This window comes from Megalops cyprinoides, chromosome 18, assembly GCF_013368585.1.
Source record: "Megalops cyprinoides isolate fMegCyp1 chromosome 18, fMegCyp1.pri, whole genome shotgun sequence".
Lineage (NCBI taxonomy): Eukaryota > Metazoa > Chordata > Actinopteri > Elopiformes > Megalopidae > Megalops > Megalops cyprinoides.
In genome coordinates, this window is record NC_050600.1 from 8,082,665 (window position 1) to 8,106,020 (window position 23,356).

At 44.2% G+C, this 23,356-nt stretch overlaps 1 protein-coding gene across 3 annotated transcripts in view; it reads right to left on the minus strand.

The window, feature by feature from the left end:
- Window positions 1-23,356, minus strand: part of pde5ab (phosphodiesterase 5A, cGMP-specific, b) — a 50,756-nt gene that overhangs the window by 11,185 nt on the left and 16,215 nt on the right. For 2 of the 3 annotated variants that reach the window (XM_036551231.1, XM_036551228.1), the window contains exons 2-12: window positions 21,570-22,176; window positions 17,956-18,045; window positions 16,927-16,998; window positions 16,675-16,764; window positions 15,379-15,516; window positions 10,884-10,951; window positions 7,847-7,955; window positions 7,637-7,721; window positions 4,881-5,056; window positions 4,165-4,224; window positions 538-684 (exon numbers count right to left, since the gene is read on the minus strand). In XM_036551231.1, coding sequence (XP_036407124.1) covers window positions 538-684; window positions 4,165-4,224; window positions 4,881-5,056; window positions 7,637-7,721; window positions 7,847-7,955; window positions 10,884-10,951; window positions 15,379-15,516; window positions 16,675-16,764; window positions 16,927-16,998; window positions 17,956-18,045; window positions 21,570-22,176 — 1,642 coding nt within the window. The remainder of the gene's footprint in view (window positions 1-537; window positions 685-4,164; window positions 4,225-4,880; window positions 5,057-7,636; window positions 7,722-7,846; window positions 7,956-10,883; window positions 10,952-15,378; window positions 15,517-16,674; window positions 16,765-16,926; window positions 16,999-17,955; window positions 18,046-21,569; window positions 22,177-23,356) is intronic. The other variant, XM_036551230.1, reaches the window with a different exon arrangement.

Below are 23,356 nucleotides of genomic sequence, written 5' to 3' on the forward strand. Positions count from 1 at the left end.
GAAGTAGTGGTCATTAGTACCTCAGCCTGCCTGTTGTTCAGCAGACACGCACCAGTAACATGCCATTTGCTGGAGTGATCTCCACATCACTGCTCATGTAATGGCAGAGATGAGCATTATTTTACAGTAAGGACATGACTTTCCTCACACGTAATTCTACTTCAGAGAGACCAGCTGTATTTTTCTGGCACAAAACCGATCATAACAAGGTCCTTTTAATCACATTTTAGAGGCAAACAGAACAGAATGTCGTGCAGAGGGGCTGACTAATGTTAACCTGACTCTGATTGTGGGTTTAATGGTCCTTATGTGGGTTGTGAAATTAACACAAAACCTCTTCCCATAATTAAGTATTCAGGTTTTTTTTTCACTGAAATGATTTTAGAGTTGATGATTAATTCTAGGAGAGATTCTCAGAGTTGCATGGTGGGTGACTGAGAGAGAATCGCTCTCAGCACACATGGCCCCACAGACACACCAGCCACTCTGCCCCTCATTATCCATGGTTTGTCTTGGCACTTTGGTTTGTTTTGGTACCTTGTACTTCATCTGGAAGTTCTGCACCAGGTTGAGGTCCACAAACATGCGGATGGTGGCCTGTGTGGTCTCAGCGTCTGATAGGTCGAAGTCACTGAAGCTGAAGTCCAGCAGTCGGAGAGACTGAGCCGAGGGAACGGAGGCTGCCTTCAGGGAGAGAGGAGTAAAGGGAATGTGAAAGAACACAGGCACAAAGTCACACACACACACACACACATACAGTCACACACACAGATACACACCTGCATATGCACACATGCACGCGTACACACACACACACGCACACACACGCACACACACACACACACACACACCTACATATGCACACATGCGCACACGCACGCACACACACACACACACACACAAAAGAGCAGAGTAGACCATTCTCCTGAGACCCCGGATCTCTATCAGGCATTAATAATCAATGAGCTGTGATCAGCGTAGTCTGAAGCACACAGGAGGAGCATACATCTCTCTCCATCCACAGCAAAGAACAGATGGCCTCTAATGCGTTCGGCATCTCTCCACCACCCCCACCTCCCTCTGTTCCATCTCTCTCCCTCTGTTCTGTCCATCTCTCTCCCTCCATATCTGCCTGTCTGGCTCTCACGATGTCTCTGCTCTGTTCAGAATCAGTGCTGCTAAATAAAGCGATGTGGAACAGATGCAGAACATTCGGCTCCTCTTCCAGACCAGAGACAGCAGATAATTGCACATCATCAAATTGCAGGACATCAAATTGTGAGAAATTCCCCGCAACCTCAGAGCACACACGCTGCAGCTCGCCGTAGCCAGTGAGCCGGGGTGCTCTGAGACAAAGCAAACAGGCGGCTTACCGTGGGTATTCTACAGAGGTTTTTGATATGCAGCCCACTTTAAATCACATCTACGGGGGAGAAGCAAGCCTGGAGTTCATGCTCCTCTCATGACCCTATGCAGAGTCCGTCAGCTCCCCCCCCCCCCCCCCCCCCAAAGCCCTGCCCCGGTGCAAGGTTTGTGGGATGGCTAACCTTGACTCAGCCTGACCTTCCCACCGTGAGAAGGAGAGTCTACGAGAGGCCACTTGTGTTGATTAATGAAGTACAGACTCAGCCCTTCACCGTCCACCTGCGCACATAAAATCCACTCCTTTAATTACACGCACAAGCAATCAGCTGCTGACGGGCGATCCTAACTGAAACTTAAATGTGTTAATGGGTGGCAGCTTAGCACAGCGGTAAGCCGCAGGGCTCTTAACTGAAAGGTTGCTGGTTTGATTCCCTGCTGAGGCACTGCTGCTGCACCCTCGGCCAAGGGACTTCCCCCAGCATTGCCTCAGTAAATATCCAGCTGTATAAATGGATGCAATTGTAACCTATGTAAGTCCAGCTGGAGAAGAGCAACTGCTAAATGACAATAATGTAATGTAGTGGCCAAAACAGGTTCAAGACAATTATTAGGCCGACAGTGTTTATAGCTTACCATTCACTATTGATTTGTTTAAATATACTTGTGTACCAGTCAGCTATGCTAGGCTACTTGGTACAGTACAGTCAGCACAGAGGGTGAGCTCTCCTGGGAATTCCATCTGAAATAACTCAGAACTTAATCCTTTATCAAAAGTTGGTCTGGAAATTTTCCTATAAAAATATAGTCTTAAATAGTAATGTCTGTCTCTACAGCACACAGTGTCAATTAAAAAAAGTGGCTGCAGCTCTTGACTATATTAATTGTATGTAACAATAAGTAACACCATAAAGACTTTAGTAAAAGTCATGACTCCATTTGATTGGAACAAAACAACATGACACAATCCTAAAAACCGCTATGAACAAACCTATAATCAATAATAAAAGTACAAAACTACCCAGCCCCTCATTCAACTCAGCTCCACAAGAGTTCAGGGGCAGATCAAATTCAAACAGATGGGGGATAACATTTCCTGCAAATAACATTTCCTGGCGAACATTTAAGCCCTGTTTTTTCCCCTGGCCTAAAGGATGAGAGTTAATTAGGTTTCTTCATCAGACTCTCCAGCAAGCTGACTTTATCTCAAAGTCTGTAATGAACAGTGATCCTTTGGAAAGGTCTAATTGAGTCTGGGTGCCGTGAGGCAGCCTGACTGCTCCCCTGCTGGGACTAACTCCCTTAAATCTCCCTGAACCTGGAAAAAGTCCCTCCTGGATGGATATCCACTGCGGCTCTGGGGCCCTGGCCCATGTTAGCACTCATTTGCTCTGAAATGAGATGATATGACAGAGCCAGAGAGAGAGAGAGAGAGAGAGATGAGGAAGAGAGAGGGAAAAGAGAGAGGCAGAGAGAGAATGAGAAGAATGGAAAATGTGTAAAATAGAGAGATAGAGAGAGAGAGAGAGATTGAGGAAGAGTGAGAGTGTGAGTAAGGAGAAAAAGAGGGGGAAAGTAAGAAGGAAAGGATAGGGCAAGAGAGAGGGAGAGAGAAGAGAAAGAGAGTGAAAGTCTGGGTGACCTCTGGTACAGTGCAGCAGGATCTGAGTGCTTCTCTCAGGGCATCCCTGTGTGACTCCAGTGTAATGGGTCAAAGAGATCATCTTACACAAGGATTCCTCCTTCAGGCCCTGATCATAGCCTTTCTTGTGCTGCTTACCACCTGATTTTGCAGCACCAAAAAAAAAGAACAGACAGAACCTCAGATGACAGGCCCTGTGTAAAAGGCAGGGTTATTATTACTATTCAGCTCACATTAAAACTCCTCTCATCCTGATCCGTGCAGGGCGGTGGTACTGACAGGCAAACCACCTCTTCTGCTCCGGCTCAGTGAACAGGGTACGGATTCTTGAAGCACAACACACAAACTGCTCCATACATAAAGCGCAGCCATCTACCCCACTCGGAAATCATGTCATTGGTCGTTCGGTCACTGGTCACTGGCCAATGGTGATTTTTCATACTCAGAAACCGATCATTTGTCTCAGAACATGGTCCTCTGCCAAACACAGAAACCGTTGCCATTTGTCCTTCTCAGAAATTGCAGTTCATTTGTCCAACTCAGAGAGGTCATCTACATCTACTCCACTCAGAAACTGTGGTCATCTACTTCATCCAGAAAGCACTGTTATTTCCACTGTTGAGGGCAGCACTGTATGGCAGTACTGACCTGTGAATTTGGTTTCCTAGCAGGAGCATGGACTAAAGCTATTATGCTCTTAACTCAATTAATCACTGCTGATCCGTCTCCTCAAACAGAACTTTAAAAAAAGGCTTTCCAGATTGCATTGTGCCAAGTCTGAGTCCTACAGTTTGTAAGCTCCTACAGCTGGTTCCTGTTGGTCACGTGACAGTTTTCTGTGAGCATGCCCTTTTAACAGCTTATACGTGTGTATGTCTGCGCCAGGCAGTGGCCTCTTTGAGAACTTAATCTGTGCGGTGGTTTTCGCTGGCCGGAATTCCATGCCAGGTCAGTGATGGAATGCCTCTTACAGACGGAAAGTTATGCAGTCAGAAAGGCCGCGGGGTCTGACAAACACCAGCACACACACTTTGCATGCCTTTTAGAAGATAAATGGCATGAATAAAGTGGGATAAACAGATGAGTAGAGAAATGTGACCTTAAACGTTGAAAGGTTAATGAACTAAAATAAAAAACGATGATAATAAATTTTAATTTACCGCGGTTACCTGCAGCGCCCGCGACTCTTCCTCGGCTGCAGAGGCATGATAGGAAAGAACCTGAGGAAGACACATGCACGCGCGCACACACACACACACACACACACACACACAACAATCAGCACACTGTTTAAAACTCTTTCCATAACATCCAACAGTGTCACAAACTCCAAACAATGCAGAGACTCTATGCACATTTCACATTGTAAGATGTCAACTGTCGTATTTTGAGCTCAAGTCAAGATGTCTCAGAGCTGAGCTGGATCTTATTCAGAGCCACTACTCTGATTTCTGCGTAGGCTGGCTGGGGGGGGGCATGTGAGATGCTTATTGCCTTTTGTGTGGTGATGGCTCAGCTGAAGTGGAGGCTGCTGGGTAACCAGGGTGCTCCCTGTGACAGGCAGCCCCTGAGCGTCAGCTGCAGCGGAGAGCTGACGTCACCTGGACCTCTGACTGTGACAGTTCCAGAACAGGGCCAATGTGTACTTTACTATTGTTCTGTGAAATCCTGTGACTGTTACAGATTCTAAAGCATGCAGGTATTAGAATGCATGAATAAAATTGAAAGTGTCATACAACATTATTTAATATGACATGCAGGCTGTTATCAAATATGTATTTTTTATTTCTTTTTAAGAAATATTACCATATCTTTCTTTCTGAATAAGGGGTGGTCCAGTCGGAGTGCTGTAACCACAATGCCTTGCAGCACTCACCTCGAGGGTGACTTCCTGCTTGGCCATTGCCCTCTCCACAGTCTCGTACATCTGAGTATTCTGGATGCCCAGGCCACAGAAGATGGCGAAGGCCTCCAGGAACTGTTCGTCATTCCGGTTAAACGCTTTGATTTTCCCTGAGGCCTCTTCAATCTTATTCATCAGCTGACAGACACCTACAAACAAAAGCACAATGCTTTTTTTTTCTCAAATTTCCATTCAGTTAAATCACTTTGAGCTGTATGTGGAAGTTAGTATGAGCCAGTTTATCTAATGGCCCAAAACGAATTGCTTGAGCCATTTTAAAAAGAAACAATGAACATAAACCTTTTATGCTTCATCTGTACATGGATTTTGTAAATCTGGAAACACACCAACTAAACTGCATCACAGACCAGGTAAATTAGGTAGGTTTAACAAAAGACAGCACATTCGTAGTGCTGTAAGTTTTATCAGATGCAGGACTGAAACCATGCCATCTGTAATAGGAACTGTGGTCCAAGATGAATAAGATCCAAAGGAAATGTTCTTCAAGCATAATCATTTTTAATTCTCGCAGGTAAACAAACATTTTCTCTTTCAAAACACAATATCCATTATCATACCATGCCATTATCACACAACGGATCAAGAAGTATTGACTGGCAGTGCCATCATTCAACATTTGCACCCCTTCCAGATACAGCAAATCTATGTTTTTTCAAACATAGAATGATTTCAGGTACCTACATCTCCAGTCATATAATTATTCTATTCATGTAACTATATCATTGTTAGCTTGAATAACCTGATGCTTTCAGTTGTCCCGTTCATAAATATTCAGTGACAATTGCATGAAATGAAAATTAAATGATGAGTTCAAACCCTAGTGGGAGAAACTGTGCCGACGCAATGAAAAAGGGAAACGTAAACCTTCAATTAGTCAGGAGAAACGGCTGGGAATGACATTATTCAAATGAATTCAGTGCTCCATTACGAGGGTCTTTTTGATCTTTCGGCTCCTAATTGGATTTCAGGATTTCTTGAAAGACCCGGGAACTTCCTTTTGTTTAAGGAACAAGAATATTTATATTACTTCTCCCACAGACAAATGACAAATCATGTTTATGTAAGGAAAAATGAAAAAAAATGAAAATGTCTGCACAATTATGCTGCTGCCTTGCCCTTATAAACCTGAATTGCTACTGTAGAGCCCAGGCAGAGAAATGAGCAGAACGCTATGTGTACCTTGTAGTTGCCTCTCTTGAGCAAATAAATGAAATGCAAAATCATCCCTCTCTGTAGCACTTTATTTTATTGCACAGAGTTGCCGTGTAATGATCATGCAATTTTTATGGTTATGATTCTGAAAAATAATAGCAAATGAATTTTTACTGCACATCATTTTCCGAGAAACTGTAGTCTCACACAAGACAAATGGGCAATTACATGAAGGAGTCAAAACGACAGCTGACAATTACTGCATTTCAACTGCAGTTTCATTTGTAAGTGTGCTGATGAGATGGTTATTTGTGGATACAATAAGAAATAACCACAAAGAGAAAAATGCTGCCAACAACTGGCTTGTATTTTTAACTATGTACCAACATATCAGGTACCTGTAGTATACTTCTGGACACACAAGAACATAAGAACATTTAGTGCCTAAAACAGGCCATTCAGTCCAACAATGCTAATTATTTTTGCTTCTCGTCTAGTCTTAAATAATTCATTAGCCATTATGTTTCAATTAAGATAGCTAGGTAAGCTAATCTAATTAGGCCATCCACGCTGTAATAGAGAGGAATTGAAATGAGTGTGCTGGTAGCTGTAGACACCTTGTTGACACCTACAGGAGAGAGCATCTTTTAGCATTTGTCTTTTTCCTCTCTTTAAGTCTTACTCTAAAAACAGCAGACTTGGAACGATTTCAGACTCCTCCTAATGATATAGTCTGTTCAGACTTCCTGCTGGTAGGGAAGTTCCCCCTCTGAGTCTCATCATTCATCATCCATCCACCCACAGCCACAGAGGGGACCTTTAGAGGCTCATGGTGAACTTTAGCTGAACCCAGCCGACTCAAGGCACACGGCAGGGCACACCCTGGAAGGGACACCAGTCCATTTGTGGGGTACGTCCACACTCGCAAGGGGACAATTTGAAGATTCGAAATTATACAGACAGAATGTGTGTGGTTGGTGGGAGGAGGAAACCAACATGAATGCAAGGGGAACATGCAAACTCCACAGAAAAGGAGCCTTGACTTGACCCCAGGACCCTGGAGCAGAGTTGTGACAGCACTAACCTACCCTGCAACTACGCCATTCTATCGGTCAATGGCAGAGTAGTCAACTGCATTTAAGACATACGGTATAATGCGTTTCATAGCTCATGGATACGTTAACACTTTGCCATGATTTCATGTCATGGATTTCACAAACCCTCAACCTCTGGTGGGAGCGCCTCTGAACACTCTGCAAATGCATGCAAATGCACTACAGGGTGCAAAGTAACATAGTGGTCAGGATCAGGGCTCGTAACCAAAAGGTTGCTGGTTTGATTCCCTGCTGGAGCACTGCTGCTGTACCCTTGGGCAAGGTCCATAACCCAGAATTGCCTCAGTAAATATCCAGCTGTATAAATGGATAACAAGTGAAAAGCTGTAAGCTATGTAAATCGTTCTGGATAGGAGTGTCTGCTAAACGACAATAATGTAATGCATGACGTCTGTGCATAAACACGAACAGGAGACAGGAGAGGGAGGCAGGTAGACATACCTATGACCTTATCCTTCTTCCCGTTTTTGATAGGGGTGCAGAGTAAGCTCTTCACCGGCCTCCTGGAGTGCTCTGTGCTTTCGCTCTGTCAAGGAGACAAGAGCCAGAAAGGTCGCAGAGTTGGATCCAGTGAAGGTCAGACAACAGCGTGACTAAAAACCAAAGTGCACGAAGCTGGAGGTTCTGCAACGGAATCCCCAAAATTCTCACCGTCCAGGGAAAGCGCTTGTCTTTGGTGATGTCCCCTATGTTCAGCGGCTCCATGGTGTTCTTCACGTACTGCGCATACATGTAGTTGATCTTACTCACATCACAGTCCCTAGAGAAATGATATGTCCAAGTGAGGTCTGGCCACTGTTGAACGATGACTCATCTGTTCCACCAAGGAAACAACACGACATGAAGACACCAACGTAACAAAAAACAAGGACAGAAATGAAAAGTCTCTAGTGATGTAGCTATTTCGATTCAGCACGCAGAGCATTTACCTTCTGCTCAAGGGCTTTGACCCCAGAGGTCTGACACTCCCTGTCTGGTGGACGCAGGTGTGGTCATACGTGACAAATTTACTCTGAAGAGCATTTTTGTGGTAAGGCGGCACATTTTCACTCTTCCTGAAATGAGAACCACCATGCTCATTCCTATACCACACACAGCTGCCAGCCAGTGATTAAAGGATTGATGACGGGGGCAATAATGGGCGGAGGGGGATGGTACATCCTAATTCAGGAGCACCCTTTTCTGGGGTTGGGGAGCTCTCGCTGGACACTGGCCACTGCTGAGGACAGCTGGGAAGAAGTTCTCAGCTGGAACTACAATCTTGACGTTGTTCATAAGGCAGGGTGGTCATCCATATAATAAGTGCCTTTATCACCAAAGACAGGGTGGGTGTGAGCTATGCAATTAAATCAGATATAATAACGTGAGCTTTAATTGTCTGCGTACATTCTCAGAAACCCATGGCGTTAATGAGGTTTGTTTGTTCTTGGAATTTAACTGAAAGAGCTATAAAAACTAGCCAGTGTATAACAGCTGGCAGATAAGAGATACTACTATATGAGCCATAAAATGTAAAAAAAGTATTTCAGAAGCCTCACTGTTTCCATGAAATGGCCATTTATCAATAAGGATTCCATTATGTAACAATTATTCAACATAATGTAATGCCACAAGTGAAATGTACATAAGATGATAAAACGGTATAACAATATAGCTATTATTAAACAAAGTTAAACAAAATGCTTTTAAGGGCCTAAAAAGGAATGCAGTATGACATGTATGTTCAAGATTAATGTCATCGTAAATCTGCACAAAGGTCAGGGGGTCAAAGTTAACATTCTGCCGACCCTGACTCTGATTTTGGCTGGTACATGCATGATAATGTAAACCTTCTCAAAGGCGTTAACTTGAAGAAGCCTGGAAGAAGACTACGAAAACAACAACATCTGTTTCGTTTCACTTATTCCACTTGACATTTGAGGTTCTCTCTCTCTCTCTCTCTCTCTCTCTCTGCTGTGGGAGCACGGGACAATACTATTTTAAGACTCTCGGGAAAAAAAAGACAGATAAAAATTAAATAAACAGAAGAAGAACTTGGTTCAAACGTACAATAATAAATCGTCAGAGGATCAAGGAGGGATTTTTTTTTTTCACGGGACCCAATTTCAAATGAACACTACTTGTTTTTTTCCTGGCAGGAAACTGAGGGAATTGTGCTTCTCTCTCTCCCTCTCTCTTTCCGTCTCTCTTTCTCTTTCTCTCTCTCCCTCTCTCAGTCCGATCGGATGTGTTACTCCTCACTGATCTGCTGATACTTCACACACAGCCCTGGAATGTAAACGCACAGAGCCTGTGTGGTCTGACTCGATTGAGGCACGAATGCCGCAGGAACGAGAGGTTTGTCCCTGTGTTCCCACTGACTCTCTTCTCCAGCATTAGAAACAAGTCTTACCTGGTACAAGGTTTGGCATCACCTTAACAGACGCATTTCACACCAAGTAACGCCTATATCTCTTTGCCTCTCACACTGGCCGCTATAAACAATCACTTGCACTGCTACTTTATGAACTTCTATACAGCTGCTCGTTATGCATTTCCTTTGCCTCATCATTATGCTAATGTATAGAGCTGGGCTTTTACTGAGCAAGTAAGGTGCTTTAAACAGGGGTGCAGTAATACTTTCCTCGTCCTAGGATTCAAACAAATGACCCTCTGAGCCCTCCAGAATCCACTGCCTTATAAGCTATTATTCAAAGCTGCCCACGCAATAGTGAGCAATCAACTTCTGTGTCTCAAAATAACTTTACAAGTCTGACTGACCTTTTGACCTTTCACTAGATTTTGCTGTCCTCATTAAGCCATTTGTTAAAATCAATAAGAAAGAGAATCATTACGCTCTTTTGGAGTCTGCCAGCTCTATGAAGAAAAAAATGCAGCTTTCTGGTACATCGTACGTTGCCACATTTGAAAATAATCATGGTCAAAAAAGAACACATGGCCAGATAAATATTTGGCCTCCAACTTAAAAACAAAGAGGTATGTGCGTGATGTGAGGTTGTTACCTGCAGAGAATGTTCCAAATCTTTCCAAGCAAAGAAAATCCCTCCCTTCACGACAAGTTACCCTAAGCAGGTTTTGATTGAGGAGCCATTGTATAGACCTTAAAAGGGTTTTGGCTCAGGCTGAATTCATCTGGAACTGGGTACGGTCATTCTCAGGATCAAATGCCAGTGTTATTGCCAATGGAGACATTCTGTTTAATCAGACCTTTTCACAATAGGCGCTTGTGAATGACCAAACACTTTTTTAACCATCACCCCCCACCCTGTGAGTGACTGATACTTTTCATGATGCCCATCTTCCTGCCACCTCTGAGAGATCAACCCTTTTACCTTCCTCCTCTGCTACCTGTGAGTGATCACCCCCTTTCACAGTGCCCATCTCCCTTCTACCTGTGGGAGAGAAACTACTTTGCCCACCTTTTTATTACCTGTGAGTGGTCAACCCCTGTCACTGATTAATCCTTTCCCTTGTACTTGTGGGGGATCAGCCATTTTCATCTAACCTGCTGAAGGTGGATGGCCATTGGTTTCTCTTTTGCTAAGCTAACCAGTGAGCATATGTTCCTGCTTGCTGGCATACATTAGCACACTGTGTGCTACTCAGCTGGGAGAGATCACCAGAAACTGACGTCTTAGAGAAATTACTCCTGAAAGAAATTGATTCTTTTAAACACTGACTTACTTACCTTTTGGGGACCTCAACAGACTCGCCAAGTTCCTCATATTCCATATGGAACACGCTGGAGAAGGAGTTCTGTAATACAATTAAAGGCAAAATTATTTACCTTAGTTATTACCGTTGGAGTTACAGGGGAGCTGCATGTGCACAGGGTTTTAATGTCATTAGTCTCCGGTGACACCGTGTGTAAACTCAGCACCGGCCCTGTGCAATCAAACACTTGAAGGTGTGTGTTTTTCTAAATGGATCAAGTTCCTTTGCAACAGTTAGGGCATTATCGAGCACTAAGTCGAAGCAGTGATCTGTTGAGGGGGGCTGCATTCAGGAGACCTGGAGCAGTTTGCCGTAAAATGGAAAGCTGATATATTACCCATCAGAGCTGCCAGAGCTTGAGTTCATTTCAGCATTCCTGGACATGCATTTACCACCTTATAGGGACTTGTTTAGAACCTGCTCTCTCCTGCAAAAAAAATCAGTTGTATTTTTAAGATTTAGAGGTGAAACACGACCAGACCGGCTTCCAGATGTTACATTACTGCCACTAGGGAGGAAAACCTGTCTTCATTTGGAAAATTGATGCCATTTCTATCATAACGGTCAGTGAAGCTTGTTTGTCTGCTGGGCACAGATCCGAGTCTTCTAAGAGGTTCCCAACTACTATCTGACCGCAGAGGGTACATGTTTAGATATACCTCTGTTCAGATGAATGCCAGACTGAAGGAGTTAAGTAAATAAGCTTTCCCCTTGTTAAAAAAAAATCACCCCATATCAAGTATTGCTGAAGCACTTGGTCACTGTGACCTGTTTAGAAATCCTGAACTTCAAGGCTTTCACTGACACATTTAAGCTTACGCAACTTACACAGCTGCCTGTGCTATCTTCACTGCAACTTATAACAACTTGTTCCAGTAACTTCAACCAACCTTACCATGTCCTTGACTTTGACTTTAAAAAATTCAGGTGTTACTTTTTCCAGTGTGAGTAAGTCACAGGATGCACCGAAGAGTGTCTGAGAGAAAGACTGTAATAGCTGCACTTCACTGTGATCCAGAATGGCAGAAAAATGTACACTGAATTCAGGGCACAGGTCTTGCATAGTGGTGGGTCGCACAGACAAGCTTGGGATCCCTTCACTCGGCTGTACAAAGCAGAGGAGAAGCTTCAGCTGAAGTGTTAATTTTCAGAAATGAGGGGAATGTCATGCCCTCCGCCACATTAGATCATATTCAACACAGACCTCATACAGTGGCCTTGTGTTAAGAGTATCTGCTCTGATGCTACAGTGAAATGTTCAATCCCCTGCTAAGCATTACTAAACAGGGACCTGTTATGCAGCACTCAGCAGAAAGGCCCAGAATGGGTTTATGACCCATACAAACTTTTCATATTTTTGTACTTTTTTTGCTGTTGCATGAAATTCATTAAAAATTCACAAAAAAATAGAGAGGACCTTAATATTTTAATTCACATCCATTTGAATGCTAATACGGGTAGCTGGCAGTGTAACATAGTGGTACGAAACAGGGCTCATAACCAAAAGGTCGCTGGTTCCATTCCCCACTGGGACACTGCTGCTGTACCCATGGGCAAGATAGTCCAAAACTGCCTTGGTGACTATTCAGCTGTATAAATGGAACATGTAAAAAAAATCCTCTAATTTATGTAAGTCACTCTGGATAAGACCATATACAAAATGACAATAATGTAATGTAGTCTGATAGTGACCTTGTGGTTGAATATTCAAATGGTAGAATATTTTGTCTCACCCCTCGTCATTACCATATGGCATGACTCTTTATTACTCCTTGGGTGTAAACTGATAAGATTACTTAGAGGCCCTTGTTGACATTTGCTATCTTCCCATTTCCCCTTGTTCCTGCTCATGTTTTCTCCAACTGTGACTTTTCTCTGGTCTCACTTGTTGGTGTCTTAATTGTGATTGTATTTAGTTCATATTGCACTTTACAAAGCACTCTGTGCCAACCCTGCATATGGGTGTCAGGTTTGAGTGTAGGGGCCTGGCCCCTAAGGACCTTAGCAGCAGCTTTAATCAGTGGGATTAACATTAATCCTGACATTACTACCATATTACATAAGGTTATTCCAATATTATACATTAGCTGTGCCATGCTGTGCAATCAACAAGGTCAGAATTTATCCTCCAGCAAGAAGATAATGTTGCTATAATGTCCAAGAAAGGTTATGCGGTTGTTGTTAGCTGCGCTGGGCTGTGTAATAATCAGAATCAGTATTTGTCCACCAGTAACAAAATACTTTTGCTAAAACACTGCATGAGGCGGTAAGAGTGTTATGTATTGGCAAGTTGTGTAATCAGCATGGTTGATATTTATCCTGCAGTAAGAAGATAATATTAGTGCAATGTTCAAGAAGTTGTACGGGAATATTAGCCGTGCTAGGCTGTCTTAGCAGTGCGTTCAGTATTCATACAAAGCTACAGAAAGGTTGTGGGAATATTTTGTGGTACTACAGTTGTACCAGACTGTATAAACTGCGGGGTCTGCCTTTATCCTCCAGTAAGAAGATAAACATTTCTACAAGCTTTGAGAAGGTTGTGGCGTTGTTATACGTTGGCTGTGCTGGGCTTTGCAATCAGCTGAGGTCAGCACTTATCCCGCAGCACAAAGATAACGTTGCTTCAACGTTACAGAGTGTTATGGGAATGTTACATGGTTGGCAGAGCAAGGCTGTGTAATCTGTGGGGTTAGTGTTTATCCAGCAGTAAAAAAAAAGTCCCTCTGTTTGTGAGCTCATGTTGAGAGGAGAAACAGCTGTCCTGGCAACAACGACTGTATCTCAAGATCAGAGACAAACAGACGCTCACCTGGAAAACCCCATATGCATCTGATATGATGACAGCAGAGAGAAAACTCGCTGAGATGGACGGGGGCCATGGATTCATCTTTGATCCAGAGACCATTGCTTGTTCATGCAAACCCTCCTAAATGCTATGGCAGTGCAATTGCTTGTCTAGCTTAAGCTTACCTTGTGCTGCTCTCCACAGCATCACTGCTAGCCAATTTGACAACAGCAGCACCTTTTAAGCTTAAAAATCCCTGGCATCGTTTGACATCTCCATAAAAGCGAAGCACGCTAAAATGTACATTTTTCCACATCTCATTCATATTGAGTTTGTTATCAAACAACTAAGGCGCTAGCTATGAAATGTTTCTCAAACAAGCGCTGAAAATATGGCTGTTTTTCCTAACAACATGATCATTTAGGAGTGATTTCTGGTCAGAGGCAGGGTAAATATTATGGTACTGTTCCGCTTCAGTTCGCGGTGAAGACGCCTGCCTGATACCTGCTCAGTGATGTCACTATGCCTGCCAACGCGGTGCGTTTACACAGGTTGTTCTACTCAGGCATTGTGACACATTTTGGGCTCCAGACCTGCTGCTATTTGATTGGCTACACTGGAAAGGAAGCCTTCTTTGATTGGTTTCCCAGGAGAGAGCTGACCTGACATTGGCCTGGTCCAAGGTGACTCACCATATTAGAGCACTGCTTAAAAGCTTTTCCATAATACACCACGAACATCAGCATAATTCTAACCGAAAAAATAATAATACAGCAAGCTGATTATTAATGAGAAATGAATCAGTGGGAAATTTGGCCTGGTCTCCATGTTCACTTCTTGTTGTAATAAATCCTTCTCCATGGGCCTAAAATTAGAGTTTTTAATTTTAAGCATGTTTCCCAAAAAACATTGTGACTGCCTCCTTGGCAACCAGGAATAAGAAGTTGATTCAGAGGAAGGCTTGTCTCCCCGTAGCCCTCCATAAATGAGGTCTGTGTGGCTATCTCAGCTCTGAGGCATCCGCCTCTTACCAAACCCAGGGCATCCAACACAGGCCCTCTTCACGGAGACCGGAGGGAAGGAGCGTATATTAGTCATTTTCCCAAACACGCTTTTTACAAGGACTGAAATCAGATCTTGGTTTAACCGCTCACATGCGTGCCTTGTGTAACGAGGAGACTTTTGTTCTCGCAGGCTGTAATCACACGAGGTGCTGTCTAGATCACTCTACCCCTTGATTTTAAAACAAGCACAAGGAACCAAGAGGAAATCCATCTTTGGCCCATCTTTCCTATAATAATTCACTCAGCTGGACCATCCGTTCTTATGTCCATACATATTCATATTCATTTTTCTGTCCTCACAACATGATTCCATGTTTTTCCACTAAACAACAAAATCCTTAGTTGCTGGAATTATGCGTACAGTGGTCAGTGGCAACAAAATGCCAGCGTGTGATCAGAGATCGTTTGGAAGCTATGCATGACGGTCGAGTTAAACACTATAATTACAGTTCTTTGTTGAAATATCTGTTTGAGCATTGTCTGACTGTAAAACCTCTGAGACAGACTGAGGAAACCCACCAAACTAGAACAAAGGAAGTGCAGAATTCCCTGAACAATGGGGCCGCTGTGGCCTGTGGCGTTCCACTGCTCTCTGCGGAATCCCTCCGCTTTCTGCTCACCATGGAGTCTCCGTCGGCGATGAAGACGGTGCAGCACTGCGCCTGCATGAAGGACAGGATGGTGCCGGCGATCTTCCTCAGCAAGACCTCCAGAGACTGCTGCTCCTCAAAGATCAGACTGGCCAGGTCCAGCAGCACCTGCCACACGCATACACACAAACCGAGGTCATGTCATGCATGCGGAGAAACCACGTCCTGTGGACAGAGAAACCACATCACATACACAGAGACACCACATCCCACACACAGGGAAACTATATCACACACAGAGACACCACATCCCACACACAGGGAAACTATATCACACACAGAGACACCACATCCCACACACAGGGAAACTATATCACACACAGAGACACCACATCCCACACACAGGGAAACTATATCACATACACAGAGACACCACAACAAACAACCACACCACAACGGCAGTGTAGCATAGTGGTTAAGGAGCAGGACTCGTAACCGAAAGGTTGCCGGTTCAATCCCCGCTGGGACACTGCTGCTGTACCCTTGGGCAAGGTACTTAACCCACAATTGCCGGCTGTATAAATGGATAACATTGTAAAGAACTGTAACCTATGTAAGTCGCTTTGGATAAAAGCGTCTGCTAAATGAATAAATGTAAATGTAAATGTAAACAAAGAGAATACACAAAGCAAACACACAGAGACCATATCGCACGTAGAGGGAAAACACACAACACACACCCAGAAAATACACACTTCACACACAAGCAGAAACCACCTTGCACACACTGCAAACACACATCTCACACACACACACACACACAGAATACTCATAATACAAACAGAAAACACATTTCATACACATATAAAAAGAACATGTACGTCACACTCAAAGAAGACACATATTAAATGTACAGATGATCTGCACATCCAGAGGACACACACGCTGCCACTGTCAATCCATTGGGATTCACACTGGCGCATTTCTTTCTACAGGCATTTCCTTTTTTGGTGTTTACATGTGAGGTTACAATCATATTTCCATGGAGTCATGTACAGTCGTTGCAAATACCTGTCTGTTCTCTCAATGAGGTAGCACAGCATTCACCCCCAATTTGTGTTTGTGTGACAGTTACCTGGCCTTCCCCACAGTCAGGAAATGTGTCCCTGCAGTAATTCTCTTAAACGATGCCTGCCCGCTTACTGGATCGGTGCTGGCAGAGAGCAGGAGGATAAGGCCGAATTTCCTTTCCCAGAAAACACGCTTAGCCAGCACGGCCGCAGCCCCCTCTGAGGCGTGGGCCGCGAGACGGGCCGCCCGCCGTACCTGATTCCGCCGGTTCTCCAGCTGTGACGTCTCATACAGCTGCGCGTTGTGGAGAACGATCCCAGAAAATGCCAGGTAGGCGGAGAAGTCCTGTCAGGAGCGTTCACAGCGAGAGGAGTCTGATTAGGGCATGGCATTTACAGTGACAGAATCTGAGAGCAGCCATCCTCCCCCGGAACTTTCCACACCGCCAACCTGAGTGGCACGCACAGGAGAAAGGAACTTTTTTTCTTCTTTCTTTTTTTTCCTTACCTTTTCATCTTGTTCAGTAAAAGTGCCATTGTTTCCACATTTCTTATTGATGGCCTGCGCCACTCCAACCACCTAGCAGTGGAAACAAAGAGAAGACTGTAGACGGACTTTGATACTGGCCATTCACCAACCAGTAACAACGGCATAACAACAACAAAGGCATTCTTCCTGCCACCCTGGCACTTCCACATGGCCTTAACCCTGACCTACATATCAGTGTGGCATAGTTCAGCATGTAGATCAATGCTAGACAACAGCGCCTAGTACCAGACCCCACCTCAATCAATCAACCCAACTAAGGTAGCCAAAATAAACATTACAGAAATTCTGATTCCACTTCAGTGCATGGTATACTGCACTCAACAATATGTTAACAATCCATACAGTGTAAAGTAATTTGGTATGCCAAAGTGTGTAAAGTGAGGGGATGTATTTAACTGTGAAGTGACTGTGGTCTGAAAGGCATGCTTACACACCCACCACTTGTGCTCTCTCTCATGTACACTCCACACTGCAGAGGGAGCATCAGAGAGATCTGACTGTGAGTGTGCGTCTGCTCCTTGCTCAGCACCAGTAGCTAACCCCTGTCTGATGTGTTTTCTTCTGAGAGAATTTTATGACCAAACCCCAGCTTAGAAACTTTGTGATATACTGCACAGCATTTGCCAGTTGACAGGCTAGATAACTACAGGCTGCCAGTTTTAGATGATTCCGTGTTCCCATGTGGTTCATCTGATTGGTTGCACATGTCACACTGGAGTATTGTTCCGCATTAAAAAAATTCTCCCAGAGTGTGCTTCGTTTTACCCATGCTTCTTTGAGCACTGCAGGGTAGATACACCATACATCCAAGGAACACTCCATGTTCACATCAGCGTTTTAGAGCTGTACTGAGCAGGTGGCTTCCGACTTCCACACTCGTATATAAACTTTGCACTGTGCAAGTACGCGTTTTGGATCATGGCCACTGGAATGTTTATATCATATATCGATGGTACTGAGAGTGATGACAGATAACTCCAGACTCACCTCGTCTCTATGGTTTTTGATCGGCATGCAGAGAATGCTCTGGGTTTTGTATCCCGTGATCTGATCAACCTCTGCATTGAATCTGGGGTCCTGTGGAAACAAGTCAAATCACTCATTTGACCCTCAGCTGTTTGTCATTAGCACAACTTAGAAATCTGTATGCACTATGAAACACCGTAAATATTTCATAAATACTTTATGTTAGTAAACTTAACACAAGTTATACAAATGGATAGAAATGCTGCTAAAATCCCAGTTTCTGATTTTTATGATGCTACACACATGAAAAATAGACAAACAGCAGCTCCATTTCTGGAAAAGCATAAATTATTATGACAGATCTATTTTTCCCCTCTGTCATCTATAAGCATTAGTAGCGGTCTCTGTGATTCAAAATGATATCCATTTCCAGAGCACACCTGGTGCAATCTGGGTAGGAAAGCAGAATCAGAACAAATAATTGCAAAGGCCTGAATACTGTTTCAAATGTAAATAGTTAGATGGGCCTGTGTGACCAAGCATTGTGGTTTTGTCAGTCATAATTACAGAGAATTTGCTTTTATGGTTCTTTTTCTGCTTAGCAGTACTCCAACCGCAGTGATCTTGAGAAACGCCGGCCACAGATCCTCAGAGGAGGTCACACTGTGTCCCCATGTAACAGCCACCCACATGCCTTGATCTTTCCTGAGAAACAGCCTCTGTCCATTATCATTACCCAGCATGCTCTGGGGTCCCAGGAGGAAATGTTTACTTATGGTCCCAGGGGAGCCTGCGGAGTGGGCACTCCCACTGGGCATCACATTGTGAGTGGTTACCTAATGAGACACCTGTTCCATATGCGCACATACACCCAGACACGCACACACACACACATACACACGCAACAGTTGGCTGGAGCTGTTATGGGCACGTTACCTCAAATGACACTCTGTAAACACCCGTGCAAACACTGGCAGAGCAGTCAGAAACATGGGGAGGAGGCAAGAGCCATGCGCCCATTACAGGCACGCAAATAACAGGAAAATAGATACTACTGTACAAAGAGTGAAGAGGAAGTTCAACATTTGGTAAAACAAATCTGAAATATGCATTGCGTAAGTACTCCTGTGACATATAAAGGCCTTACAGCTGCTTTTACACAGAGTTTTACATGTTATGTCACACTGTGGAAAGCCTGCTTGCTACATGCACCTCACCGCTAGCATCTTCCATTGGCAGAGCTTACTAGCGATCACCATGCAAATGTATGACTTCCCTTTCCTTTACAATCACCTTGGCGAACATGGAAGAGCTCCACAAAAACACATTTATTACACAAGCGAGGTTTTGTTACACAGCTGCTTTTTATGGTCAAGGCATGGCCAAGGGCAAGGGCAAAGCAAAAACTTTTTTCTTTTCACAATTCTAATGAAAAAAATAACTTCACTCCACTATGTATTCTCTGAAATCATTCAAGTTTAACTCTTTCTTGGTAAGAGATATTCAGCCAGAGATTCTTGGTAAAGGATGAATCATAATGTTTACCAGCTGTGTTTGACTGAAGACACAAGCTGAACTATCAACTGTTTATAGACGGTATCAGATCATAGAATGTTCCAAGCGTAACCAATGGTAAAGATTTTTATCTGCAGTTCTAACTGACCTAATTTTTCAGAGTCATGGACCTCTCTCATCTGCCTAAAAGCAAGGAGGCAGGAATGAAACTAAAGTAAACACTCCATACTGGAGTGTAACTAAAACTCCAGATCTCTGTCTCCTCATTACGAAGCAAAGGAATGTTCACAAATTCAGAATTCCAACACTTCAGCCCCCTAAACCTGCTCCATATTAATGCCATTTTCCAAATCAGTCATTTTCACCCAATAAAAGTTGAGGATGACACGTAATGAAAACAGTCCTGACTTACGTTTTAGGCCCAAAGCCCTGAGGCCAATTCTGAAAGGTCAGAGGATAAGGGATCGGCCAAAAAGGCAGGGCCTTGCTCGCACGCGCACAGGAACGGACCTCGGGGAGAACGGCATTACCGCTTCAAAGACTAAGTAAAACCAGATTCATCTGTGCAAAACGCACAAAAAAATGAATGAGGTAATATGTCAGGCTTCATTTTCCCACATGGCACTTGGGGTATTGCAGACAGGAGTCAGGAGAGAAAGCCCCTTGGTCCCCAGTGAGTGGCGTGATGTTGCTGCGGTATTCTTGGAAGCGCACGCAATGTGGTTCCGGTGTCAGGTCGGCCGGAGGAGCAGCAGGCCTGCCCAGGCCCAGACGCTGTGCTGTGATGGAACATTGCTGTTCTAATTGGACACAGGTGCATTAAGCTGAGGCCCTGGCTCCCCCCCCCCTCGGGTCTTGTTGAGGAGAACACCCTGTCACTTCATCAGAATTAGAACCCGCTATAAATACCTCTGATAAAGGCACGGTGCAGACTGTTGAGCAGCAATGAGGTGACATAACTCACTACACACAGGTAAACAACATATACATATATACACACACACACACACACACGCGCACACACACACAGACATCGGATTTTTTAGGCCATTCGTTTTAACATGTCAGCATGTATCTGCCAAGCAGATATGTTTACCCACGCTGTCTTGAAGTGCTATAATTTTACTTATCATCCATCATCCATTTATACAGCAGGAGTTTTTCCTAGAACAATACTTTTTCTTGAACATTTTTCTTGCAGAAAAGTGAACCCACAACCCCTCTGCTCTCTGGCAGAGTGCCTTTTAAGCACTGCACAAAGCCATTTATGCACTGAAAAGAGCACAGCGCCTTGACAGAGAGCAGTTGGGACCCATCTGAAGAAGAAAACAGAAAAACTCTGTGTTGGTGCTGTTTACTAAACAAGGTTTCTGCTGTTCAAACAGATATTGAGCTGAACTCACAGCCATCCCTGACATCACAGTGGGGTAAAAGGTTAAAGAGCTATACAGTCTCTGGAGACAGAAGAGCAGAAATAGGACCAGGGTATGAGGAAGGAAATGGGCTGAGAGGTAATCCAGGGATTTAAAAATTAGGTCTTACATTTTTCCCAATATCTCCTTATATTAGTATGCACAGGTGGGATTTGTGTATGTTGCGTATGGGATAACACAGTTATTAACAGCACAGTTTAATTTTCAGAGGAAAACTAAAGTTATTGATTAGAGGCAGACAGTAAATCATTTGAAATATAACCTTTACAAATCAATATTCACAAACTGCCTTAGGATGAGTCCAGCATAGGTTGCTTCTGGTTATTTTGTAAAGATAGCTCTGGAGAAGCTGTGTTTTGTGTCTGTGTGTGTGTAAGCTTCTATGTATATGTGTTCTTGTGTGTGTGTGTGTGTGTGTGTGTGTGTGTGCGTGTGTGTGCTTGTGTGTGTGCATGTGGTTGAGTCTTCTGCTCCACCATCACAAGAAACACAGCCCACCATAGCAAATACGCATATTCTACATTTCTGTACTGCATCACTCTATTCACTTGACTCATCATCAAAACAACAGTCATCACATTCATCATCTTAATCCCAAACTCTTGACAGTGGCTCTGGAGCTCTCAGTGTTACTCAGCACTCTTAGAGAGGGAAAAAGTGAGACGGAAATCCAAACATGCAAAGTACCTCGTAGGCGTTCTTTATGTTCAGAGGCTGCCCGGTGGCAGCCACGTGTCCCACAATGCCCTTGTTCCAGTCCAGCCGGATGCAGCTGTTGGAGGCTTCCTCCAGCGTGGAGCCCTCGGCCACGTCGAAGAGCCGGCTGACCAGGAACTTCTCGTTGGAGCTGTCCTCGCACACCAGGAAGAGGGAGTAGCGGTCGGCGGCGATCAGCTCGTTGATGTGCAGGAAGATCTTGTGGCAGAGCGCGGTGACGTCCAGGTGGCTGGACACGTCCCTCACCAGCTCCAGCAGGTGGGCACAGCGATCGCCCCCCTGCGGCCCCTCGCCGGCCTCCGAACGCTGGGACCTGAGGGGCATCTGCACCCTCTCCGAGTCGCTGACGAAGGTCAGGGAGCCCTCCGAGTCCTTCACCACGATGGGTCGCAGCGGCCTGTCGAACTCCGACGCCGAGATCTTCCGGGTGGGGGTGCCGGGAGCGGGGGAAGGGGCGGGGCCCTCAGGGCGCGCACCCTGGAGCAACAGCGGGCAGGGCTCGGGCTGGGCTTTCACTCCCTCTCTGGAGGGCTGAATGGAGTGGACTCTCTCAGCAAACCAGGCGTTAACCATCTCCCTGCAAAGAACCAACCAATCACTCAATGATGGGTTACGACACAGCCCAGTTCTTTATAGTGTTAATACCCCAACTGAATAGTGCTGACAATGCGAGCACATGCATCTGCTTATAATAGCTATTTTTATTTTACTTTATTTTATTTCATTTATTTGTTTATGAAACAGCCAGGAAGGAAATACCCGCTTTTTAAGAAACATCTCATTTACAATATTGCAATAGCAATTTTCTGCTCATTTTCTGATCTGCTGCAAACTATTATTCACTTCCTTGTTGAAAGTGAATTCCTTATTGTCAGCAAGACTTTATACTCTGACCTCTTGCCTCCAGGGATTTTTTTCTCTGCAAAGCCAGCAATTAGAGCTTGTTCACTAATGATGGCTGCCACTGATTACACACGAAGGGTCTTTTGAATCAGACACTAAACCGGCACCAAGAGATCCTGTGCTTACAGATATACAATCCCTATCATCACTTCAACACACAGAAAAACTCCTTCACTAGAGTAACACACACACAAGCACACAAGCACCCACATACACACGCAAACACACACACAGTCCTGAAACGCTCCACCGGAAGAACAGTAGCATGTTTAGGCTGTTGTAAAGTCACTGCCACTGCCACTTCTACTGCAGAAAAATAAACCAACGATAAGAGGGAACATTAGCAGTAATCTCCTCAGCATAACGGAGGGCAGTGCATGGTAAATACCGACTCATCAGCAACTCCTGCATGAGAATAAATAAGACTCCAGCAGAGTTGAAGGAGTCTCCACGAAGCGACCTTAATGTGTCTTCACAAGATATTACAAAATCAATAGCTTTCAGTTTTAAGGGGTCGCTTTCAAACACAACTTTAATATTTGCTGACATAGGATTTATACAATATTTTTCTGACGCACAATAAATATTTTTGCAGTCATAGCATTGCAGGTGCTTAAAGACCACCTCTTAAGCAACCTCAAAACATAACACACAAAAGACGACACGCTGAACCCAAACAACAATATTCCAAGTTCACGCTCATGGGACCAATTGTTATTGAAGCATGCTTCAGCAGAAACATGAGTATACTGCTCCTGCTGGCGGCTCAAGTTTACCCATAGTACTAAGATTGTCCGTTACTAATTTCACCAAATGACATAACGCTGAAAGTGAGCATCATAAAATGTCAACTT